Source organism: Cajanus cajan, chromosome 3 (assembly GCF_000230855.2).
Source record: "Cajanus cajan strain Asha chromosome 3, NIPB_CcT2T_4, whole genome shotgun sequence".
NCBI lineage: Eukaryota > Viridiplantae > Streptophyta > Magnoliopsida > Fabales > Fabaceae > Cajanus > Cajanus cajan.
The window spans coordinates 8,429,402-8,440,818 of NC_138519.1; the positions used below are offsets into that span (position 1 = coordinate 8,429,402).

The 11,417-nt window shown below is 27.7% G+C and overlaps 1 protein-coding gene across 2 annotated transcripts; it reads right to left on the reverse strand.

Moving 5' to 3' along the window:
* Nucleotides 1-1,526: 1,526 nt before the first annotated feature.
* Nucleotides 1,527-3,455, reverse strand: LOC109816195 (transcription factor SCREAM2). Of its 2 annotated transcripts, none has more exons than XM_020381094.3 (4): nt 3,317-3,455; nt 3,010-3,138; nt 2,627-2,797; nt 1,527-1,858 (listed from the first exon to the last, which is right to left on the reverse strand). In XM_020381094.3, the coding sequence occupies exons 1-4, from the start codon at nt 3,329-3,331 to the stop codon at nt 1,784-1,786; spliced, it is 390 nt and encodes a 129-aa protein (XP_020236683.1). In that variant the 5' UTR covers nt 3,332-3,455; the 3' UTR covers nt 1,527-1,783. The 2 variants fall into 2 exon arrangements, with proteins under 2 accessions (XP_020236683.1, XP_020236682.1); XM_020381093.2 differs by having other exon boundaries at nt 3,276-3,450.
* Nucleotides 3,456-11,417: the final 7,962 nt, after the last annotated feature.

Genomic DNA, 11,417 nt, shown 5'->3' on the forward strand with positions numbered 1-11,417 from the left:
ATAGAATGTGACATTGAGACAATAGTTAGAATTTCCTGTTTTAGTAGTCTTTATGAGTAGGATTGATGTTATTTGTTTCTAGTTGTAATCATTGGTCTAAACTTATGTTTATTTCTTTTGGTTTAGCGTTATATGTATGTGATGCCTCTATATCAAAGGAGAATTGCAAATTGTTTCAGTTTAGTGAAGTTAGTTTTGGACTCCTATGCTATTTCCTTTCTTTTATTTGATTCTATTAGTATGTGGGGGTAAAGAGTGTTAGAGAGTTTGGTAGCTTGTGGTGAAAGTTAAGTTAACTAAGGTCAGGTGTCACCGTTGTTAGGTTAATTTATATTTAAGCCAACTAACTCTAATTTAATTTTGAAATTCAAATTTGAATTTTCCTCCTAAAATAGTCTACATCCTAGATTTAAAAGAGCAAAGAGTGTGTAATATGACAAGGTGCAAGAGGTGTGATGGGAGCTGTATTAGTAGAAAAAGGGGTGTAAAAGCAAACAAATAAAAAGTGTGACTAGTGTGCGAAATATTTGACTTGTTGGTGATGCATGGACCAATGAGAGAATGTGGGGACCAATTTGGACGTCCCACTCAATGAGAAATGTTCTTCACTCTCTTTTGACTCAAACAAGCTCAAATAAGTACATTTTTCAAACACTAATTGTACCCCCCTTAAAATACTAAATACACCCTTAAGAAAAAATTACAGGAAAATAAATTCTTTAACTATTTGACCAAAAAAATACAAAGTCAAAATAAAAGAAAATATTTACAAAGAAATATTTGTAAAGAAGAGAAAATAAACTACTAAAAGTGACTCAAAGTTCAACATTAGTTTGAGCTTTCTTCCTTCAAACCTAACTCACTTATCTTGACTCTTTTTGAATTGGACCCTAAGCATGATTCCATCATTTATAATAGTTCTAACCAAATTAACAAAATTGCTTCTAATAGAAAGGTCCAATTTTACGTGTATGGTCTAAACCAATAAATAAATAAACAAGTCTCTTATCAATTAATTCCTTCATTCATTTTGACTTAACAAAAACTAATATGACATAGTAAAAAAAGTAAGTTTTAAATAATAATTTTACATGATCATATAATATTAATTACAATACCATTAAAAAAAATTAACTACATAATTTTTTTTCTTAGTTATATAAGGAGATATAATTTATTCTCTATAAATCTTTAAAGGGATAAAGTGATATCTCTAGTAATGATTTCATGTTCAAATCTTTAATTAATTAACATAAGTATTAAATCACTTGACTTAACGATTTTTGCTAATTACATAATTTTTTTTTTACAAGAACCACATAATATTTAAGTATTAGATTTTCAATATTGTGCCAATTTTTTATAAGTTACAAAATTTAAATGTTTGAATTTTACATTCAAAATGAACCTTTCTATATCTTCAATCATTAACTTCGATATGTTATGTTAGTTTTCGGTAAAACTTTAATAGAATAAACTTGAATTTACAATGAGTGAATTTTTCGAAATAAAAAAGGAAATATTACTTCTTTTTTCAAACCCATTGAATTCTAATTAAGCAGCAATTAATGTACCGATTAACCAGGACGATCCCTGTCCATTCATTCTTTCCTACAAACGAAGAAGCCACATCACATGTAAAAGGGTCATTGAGGAGGTACTTACATTTTGGCAGAATATAGTATCACACTTAAATTCTCTCACTTGGATACGTAACATTTATATTTAATACAAAAGACTTCAAATTCTCTCACTAAGGTACTTTCTTCATAGCGCAATTCGATTAATCCATGTTTTGGATCGCTTGCAGCACTGCTTGCTTCACCACTTGCGCGTCGATGCTTTCGTTCTCTTGACTCTGTACAACCAAAAGGTTTCTCCAGTGTTACACAGATATCAAGATCATATCGGAGAATTTTCAGTAACACCATTCAATTAACCAGTTAGTACTCCATGACAAAATGTAGATAATGTTGCTGTCTACTTCACAAGCAATGAAACGCATAATAATTTTTTTACAATGTTTCTTAAAAAAAAAATTATCTATCTTTTTCCATCACATCACAAATCCAATTATCTCTCTTAAATTGTATAATTTGTAATATAAAACTTATCTACAATAGTATCGTTATTCTTGCTTTATTGTCGAATACACGGCCCATGCAACTACAGAACACGGTTAAACGAATCCAAATATGGGAGCCACACTCATTATTATGTCAGTACTTTGGACTTTGAAGCTAGAATTTCAGATATGTCGCTCAAACCAAAATTGTACAACTCACGCGTGATATTTTTCTCTCTCTTTTTTTTCTTTTCCTTCTGAATAATCTATTTTTATTTCGGGACGATATGAACTATTGCATAAGTTTCACAAGTAATGTAATCCCATAAACTAAGCAATGAATTGTCGACTGATTTTCTTAGAAATGAAAAAAAAAATATTTAAAGAGATGAAAAAATGTTATATAGATGTAGATAGATTCACAATTCATGTATTCAAGTCAATAAGTGTGACCTTATTTTTGACGCTTAAAATTTTTCAAAAGGAAAAACAAAAGAAGAACAAATATATTTAAGATAAAAAGGAATTAGATAAGTACTGTATCCTAATGTATTGTCTTACTTCTCCTCCAACCGCTTCAAGCTGAAAAGTGTCTTCACAAGAAACCCTAGCATCAAGCACATCAAGTCCCAGTTCTTCGAAGGCGTCGAGTATTGCCACAAGCATGCCGGGGCAATTCCTTTCTGAAAACACATTAATGAGAAAACCCCTTTCTAGGGTTTCCACGGTGACCTATGAAAAGTTTACAAAATATATAGGAAGAGTTAACCATATGTGTTATGTTATATAATCAAAGAAAAAAAATATAAGTCATGTACGTAACTACTAACTGATCTATATGTAACAATGGTTGGAGACTTGGAGTATATCATCTTTGTAATCCTTTAATAAAATTTCTTTGTCTTTCAGAAAAGGAAAAATATATATAAAAAAACAATAAGCACCATGGGTAGTTCGTCTTGGGAGATTGATGATGATTCAGCGGTTCCAAGCTCTGAGTTCAATCCGTCCACTTTTTGCTTCAACTCCTCTATGTATCTGGTGGCATCCACAATAATTGAGGCTTTGTTAACCTGCAAGATTAACCCAAAAAACAAAAGAAAAAAAGAGTCGAATATTAATGAAATTCTTCATGTAGGCTGAAGAAGTATTGAAAGACAAGATGAATATGCATCATATATTATAATCAATAGTGTTAAGAGTTAATTACAGCACTGGAATTTGTGACCGATCGAAGCTGTTGCAACTTGCCTTGCATAGCTGCATTTTTACGCCGCCTAGAATCCATGCTTCTTCAAACTTTCCTCTAATTATGATTTTTGTTTTTGGTTTCTCGATTAGTTCCCTTTCCCATCTGAGGCTTTGGGGTTTTTTTATATAGGAAGGGTGGGTGTAAATAATATTTGAGATATCTTGTTTGTTTCCCTCACGACTACCTACATATCCCCCACAACAAATTATGCTTTTCAAATCTGAATTACGAAATTGGCCTTACCATATTTTATTTCTGAAGAATTAAATTAATTAATATATATGTACAAAATGTTACCAAAAAGAGTTATAATAATTTATGTGCAATTGCAAATTGGTACGTTTGGAGTGATCACTATCATGTTGCCAAACATGCACGAGAGCACCAGGTACATAATGGGGTTTTTCTTTCCATTCCACCAAAATTAAGACCTCTTGTGTTGTTATTGATCTTCCTTATGAAACATCCTGTATATGGTTTTATTTTCTTAGCTCCTGTTTCAGATTCTAGAGCCAAGGACTTAGACAACTATATAAAGCCAAAGCATTATCTTGTCACTAATCATAATACCTCCTTTACATGCTTTCTTATAACTGATCGCTTTTTTTCCCCTTGATATAAGGATAATTACTATATATAGTAGTTGCTTAAACTACCAATATCGCACATAAACATGGAGAGAAAAAAGAATTTGTAAAGAAAAACTGAAAAAATAGAAGAAGAAGAAGAAAAATAAAAACTCCCCAAACATGCGTTGAAGTCAAGAGTCTAACCAGTATAACCAAAATTGTAGACCCATGATAGGAGGAGTCTTTTCTTGTATGAAATTGAGGAACAGTAACTAGTTTCATTACTATTTCACCGACCTTTTTTACATAAAAATTTATTAATAATTTACTAATTAAGACTTATGATTGAATCTAACTTTCTATGTATTTTATATCTTAATTTTCATGCATATTTGTGTTGAATATGGAATAAACCAATCTGTAATTTTATTGAAAATTTCTCAAAGGGATTAATAGTTATTTTTAATCTTATATGAGATTATGTTTTACCCTGATTAAACTTTTTTTTACCAAAAAAAAAAAAATCACTTCCTTTGCTTGATTTCACTCTAAGCAACATGGAATTAATTGCTTTCTAGATATTTTGATACGCCTCTGTCCTTATTACCAAGCATTTGTTTTGTGAAAGCAACCTATATCTACCGCTTCAATTTACATTTTATTGCTTCCTATATTCATTTAATTTATACATACAGCCAAATTATGCTCAAATCTCATCATAACTTTAGATGTATGCACATAAACGAATAATGATCAAAGTTCACATAAGAAATAGTTATCCAAATCACAGATGTGCCCAGTCCAGTGAAATACTTAATATTTGCTTTTGTTATTAGAGAAGCATATTAAAGGATGATAGCCAGTTAAAAAAAAAAAAAAGATCAAACTTTACATGAAATTACACAGCCAGTTGACATGAAATCTTTGAATCGAAATTCTATAGCTGCTGTAACTTTGATTTAGCCCCAACCATAGAAGTTTAATTGAGTTGTATTAATTGTATATGTACATTAAGCAACTAATATTAATCGACACAAATAATAATAATAATAATTAGTGTTTTTTAACTAAAGTATTCATAACAATTCGTATCTCTGAATTAAAATACTTAGATTTGGAACACTTCTTACACAGCACGTGCTTGGTAACGTTTCTTACGGCGACTGAAAGGAGAATGAGAAAGGGCATTTCAGAGAAAACAGCACAATATTTTATTTTATGTAAGCATGGAATTATAGAAAGAGAGAATGGAATGGGAGCCCCGTGAGAGGAGTTTGGAGGGATTGACAGCTAAACAACGTTTGACGCATCCTTCGCAGTTTTCGATGCTTATGATGAATGGAATCCCTTCATGGCTTCTTCCGCTACTGCCAATCCCAATCCAACCCCATGCATGTCTATAATCCATTTCCCCCCTATCACGTGCAGATTCCCTAACCTAACCCGCGTTAAGCCCACCACAACATTTCATTTCTCACTGTGCACGTGCTTCCCCCTCCCGCACTCTTCGTGTCACTCTACTTAAGAAGAAAAAAACCTAATAAGATCAACCCAATAGTAACCAATATCCAATAATTTACACAAGATCTTATATTCAAATTTATCTTTGTAGATTCTTTTGGGTCACTATATTATAGAGAAAGACGATATTTGGGTGAGTCTTATAGTAATCCCACCTAAATCATATGTACATTCGAAGAGAAATGATAATATATATATATATATATATATATAATTCTCTTCAATATATTCTTTTCTATTATTGAAAATACAAAAAGATGAATTAAACAATCATTAAATAAAAAAGTGAGATCCATCAAATTTCTTATTTTCTAATATTAATTAATAATAGAAAGTATAAAAAGATTTGTATTTTAGAATGTACTGTTAACACTCTTGTGATATGAATAATTTGGTATACTATGTGAGCGATGTCGAATTATCAAAAATTCAGGTTGAATTAGATTTCACACTAAGTCAAATTGAAAATTGATTAAGTCGTGAATTAGTTTTATAATGGGTAGGGTAGAGTGTCGAATTATAACCTTTTACATGTAAGGAAACAACAAATTAAAAGTTGAAGTACAATCTATATCATGTTATATTAATTGTATTGAATATCAAATATCGATACTAACATACTAATGTAAGAGACTAACAATATCATAGCATAGTAAATTAATGAGTTTATGTAAATATTATATAGAAGATGTAAGTACTTACTAAGTATTTTCTTTAAATAAAAATAAAAATATACATCACAGCACATGGAACAGTCAATTTAAACTTTAGCCTGTAAGTAATGAATTGGGTTGATATAGCATGTTTTTAATCTATTATTAAAGAAAAAAAAATATAATCCAATAATTTTTTAGTCGCAAACTCTACTTCTAATATATTAACACACCCTTGAGCTTTTTGTTATACTTACAGTTCAAGCATATTAGGTTGGCGAAAATTTCTTATTTTATTAAAAAATTAAATTTAAATTATTATTCTATTTTATTTATTTATTATGTTCAAATGTTTTTGTGAAAATACAGTAAAATGTTAAATCATTAACGAGAGTATTTTACAATTTATTGATTTGATCATAATGGAATCGTAATTAAACTATTAATATGAGTAAATATATATTTTAAATATTTATATAATATATTATTAAACGTATTATTTATATGTCCTTGTAGCAAGTATTACAGTTTAAATAATTAAAAAAATATTTTGAAGTTCTTTGCAGTTGTTATTTGGTAATTCTAATAGAAGGTTGTGTATAAATATGTATGGAAAGAAAGTACATTAATTAAAATATGGCGATCGGACTTGCAGCTACATTGGAGATTTTGAAGCACTACTTTCAAACCTTTGTAGAAGTTCATCATACTAACAGTTTAATTATGCAGTAGCTCTAGCCCTAAATATTTTTCTTTGTCACCATATATATGAAAAAAAAATCATAAGACAATAAGTATGTTCCTTTAAGTACTTGTATTCTTTATATATAGTGAATATATATAATTACTTAATTAACACCAAAATTTTCTTTTACAATTTATTGAGAGTTTTAAGAGAGGGAATTTAGACCTCTACTTTACTCGAACAGTCACTATAAAAAATGTTATATATAGTGACATACAAAAAATATCAAGGTACAATATATATATATATAAGTATATGACAAAAAGTGAGTTTATATTCGTTGCCCCCACTCCTAAATAAACAAATAAATGAAATGACTACCACAGAATTTTAATCAATCCAAGTTTAACTAAAGTGGTTTTATTTGTTTGAAAGTACCAATGTAAACCTCTGTTAAAATTGTAGCACGTCCTATTAAGTGTGGAATATGTGAAAAGTTGTCCTCTTCTTAAACTTTATTCCACCAGAAAAAAAAAAAAAAAAAAAAAAAGTCAAACAATCTATTGCTTTTCTAAACCCTGAAAACAATTTACTTTAGTTTTCAAAATAATTACAGAAAGTTTTGCTCCTTTATTTTTATACTATATCGGTAAAGCTTCTCAGTGCTGAGTTGATACACGATTTGCTCTGTGGTTAAGAACTTTCTGTGCCGTTTATCATAAAAATTAAAAAGAGTGATTAAGAATGAGAGAAATCTATTGCTAGAGCTTTGATTTACTAACTCGCATATTCTGTTAATTATTTTATTATTTCCATGAAATTATATGGTGATTTAATATATACCTGACATATGTTAAAATTCGTTATTGACATCAAATTCATTTTAATACATCTTATACACAATAACTAATGTACAAATTCATTACCACTATGTTAAAATGGTGCTTCAAGCAGAAATTACGTTCCGCAAAATACAGATCGAATTGTCAGCTTAAAATACAGTGTGACCAATAAACTAAAAAAACAGATTTTACAAATACAACAGTACTTTATGTGAATTATCAAATTCAGTTAATTAATGAGTTCTAATAAAAGGTATTAAATTTATTAATGATTTGTATAACTTTTTACAAAATATCTTAAAAAGTTGGAATTTCATTCCCTTAATCAATTCCTAACTAATTAATTAATAAGTAGTAATAATTAATAGTATTAAATTTAATAATTTATATTTTTTAATTGCCCTTAAAATTAATGAGATTTCATTCTTTTAACTTCTTTTTACTTAATTAATTTAAAATTTATTAATTTAAAATTAATACACTAAACAATTTGGTGACAATCTTATAAAAATGATCCACATTATTTCTTTAAAAAAAATACTATAGAAAGGACTAGATGTCGTACATTATTTCTTTTAAGTCTTTAATTTAAGTTTTGTATATTACAATAGTTAACCAATATCGAAATATTTTGACCCTCTGAATAAATATAATTCATCAAAATTAATATAAATTAGAGGCTTTAACTAGATTTGAGGAATTTTTTTTATTAAGCATAAATAATCTCTTCGGGAGATTATTTTGTTCAAATATTATAATAAACAATAAAAATTTTATTTAAAAAGACTTAACACAATTTTATATTTATAATTTAAAATATATAAATTAGTTTAAACTAAAATACTCTATATTAATTAATTTATACATACTTAATGTTTGATCTATATTTAAGGAAATTAAAATAATATTAGAACACATACACTCCCGAAAAAGTTATATAAGAGATATTACATATAATCATATATGCCTGTAAAATGGAGGGAACTGTGAAGAAATCAAGAAATATAATACTTGTATATATTGACGAGACTTCGATTTACTATATTGTAGCATGACAAATTGAAGCTTGGCAAAGAGAGAGAAAGATGTGTGTGCCTATGAGTGCATATACTTTAGTAGTATTCTACAACAACGATCAAATGAATCCAAACACTGCCCTCATTTTGCAGAAAGGTAATTAATTATCAAGTACTTACCTGTTCACATGTGTGCCATTAATCATCGCTACAAAACAATCCACAGCACACAAAAAAAATAAATAATTATCTTGTCTCCTGCCCTTGCTACTTTCAATTGTCCCTCCTTTAAGAATGTAGGTGTTCACGTTACCAAAAAAAAAAAAATGTAGGTGTTATAGACATTCTTTACTTTGTCTCTCTCTTCAATAAGTTTATACTTTTATACATTGGTTAGTCTTATTACCCTAATACTATGTCCTTATGGTAAATACTAACCAGTGTTTTTAAAAGATTGATTAAGAAATTAAAAATATTTTTTTATTAAAAAGTATATTTATTTACACATTCTTATATATAATTTTATTACAACTTTTAATAAAACTTTTCTATATATTAATTTTTTAATCTCTTAACTGATACTTAAGTTACTTGTTAGCAAGATCTTAATCTTATTAATTAAACTTGTTCTTTACAATAAGCAAACATAATCCATTGACTATTTGTTTTTTATATGTAGTGTCTTCTATCTACTTTGACAACTTTGTTACGATTGGTTTAGGATACAAACAGTACTCCCAGAACAAGGCAAACAACATTTTACCAATCATATAGGATTTTAGAATAAGAAAAAAGCAACCAAAATATGGAATACAATCTGGTTTATCATGATTTGAAATATCTGGAAGTGGAGAAACAGCTAGATTTTCAACAATAAAAAGGAAATATAAATGATTCACTTTAATTTTGTTAATGTAAAATATTCACTTTCTCTATTCACGATTGGTGTTCAAACTCTATTCCATGCTTTGATTTTCTTAAAGACTGTTAATTGAATTGAACACTAATTTGTACTACGACTAAGACACTTTAATTTTGTTAATATAGAAGGTCCTCTCTGATTATAACTATGAAAGTATAAGCTAAGTAATCTATAATAGGTTATTTAGGCTTGCTTTGTGACTTTTTACATATGTTATATATAATACTTATTGCATAGCTGATAAAAAAAAAACTCAATTAAATTTATACATAGTATTACAACAAATCATTCTTTGATTTGACATTTTTAAATCATAGCATTAATTAAGACCATCTATTGTGAAATTTTTAGTTAGGAAAATGTTTTAAAGTAAATGACGATTTCATTAGGTATTTAAGTTAGTGCATGTCTATCTCTTATAAAAAAATAACTACCTAGAATTTTATTATATGCCAAACCCAAGCCAGAATAATTGGTCTGGTGAAGTTCGGAGAGGAATTTTACTTTCTCTCTGTTTATTATCATAATTTGCAAGAGATCATTGAGATGTCAAATGGCCCCATTAGAAACATTATTTGCATAAAATGTACAAAAGGGCTATTATTTGGAGAATAATCAACAACACGTGCTTCCCTTTTTGCTGAGTGACGTAATGATTAAGAGTTCAAAAGGGTTTTCATTCTGGAAGAAATGCCAAAGTCATTGCATTGGAGGATGATAAGATTGATTTAATTGAGCAACGAAATAAATTAATGGATTCCAGAACTTCAATATTCTAACTACTGAGTCTGACAATCTTTTTCACAAATCAGACTTTGGATTTCATTGTTTCTAAAGATTATTCAAATATAATTAATTATGATAGGATTATAAATGATTATTTAAAATTAGTTGTGTGTATATATCAAGTGTAATGTGATCATGAACAATAAACTCTTTTAAAATGAATTATAGCAGAAGAAAAATAAAAAAATCATAAGTTAAAACTAATTCATATATATTAAAAAAATTTGTAAAATTAATATGAGAGAAATTTTATAAATTAAATTATTTATTAGTCAATTTTAATTTCTTTAAAAAAATTATTCAAACGTACTTATTTATTTCGTCGGAATCATATAAAATAACTAATTTTTAGAGTAAAGTCATTAAGAAAAAATTATGAATGATTTATATGGAGTTGATTTATTGTTAAAATAAGGTGAAAAATTAATTTGATTAGGAAATAAATTATTATTTTAATTATTATCACTAAAATCTTAATTGTTTGAAACAATATAATTTTATACGGAATTAAAAAAAATTAGTATAATTTTGTATATTATCAACCAATTAAAAATTATCTCAATATTTTGTAAAGCATTTAGAAAACTTAATAAACTTATTATACATAAGAATTTATGTGTTTGTTTTTTCTCTAAAAAATATTCTAATTTACACTACTATTTATTGATTAATTTCTTTATAATTCAAAATTAATAAAATTTAACTTTTCAATAACATTTTATACACTCAATAAAGAATTTAACTCTAGTTAATATGCTTAAAAGATTTGATAATTTATCAATTACGCGAAATGTATTTATCAGCCGATGGTAACATGGTGCTTAATTATCAGTATCAAGATATATGCGGTGTGCATGAGTGTAAAACTATAAGGCCCCATCATACATTCATATTACACATCAAGATAAGTGTGCATGATTATAGTTATCGATGTCATAATCTGATGGATGGGTAACTTCGTTTCTGAAAAATTACAATTGATGTTGAAATAATGTGTCATTTTTTTTAATACAGGGTATATTCACATCGTGTTCTATCAACCTCCACGGCTCCAAGCCCTTCTAAAGTATCATGCCTTCTAGAAATTAGGACTAGCAACAATATTT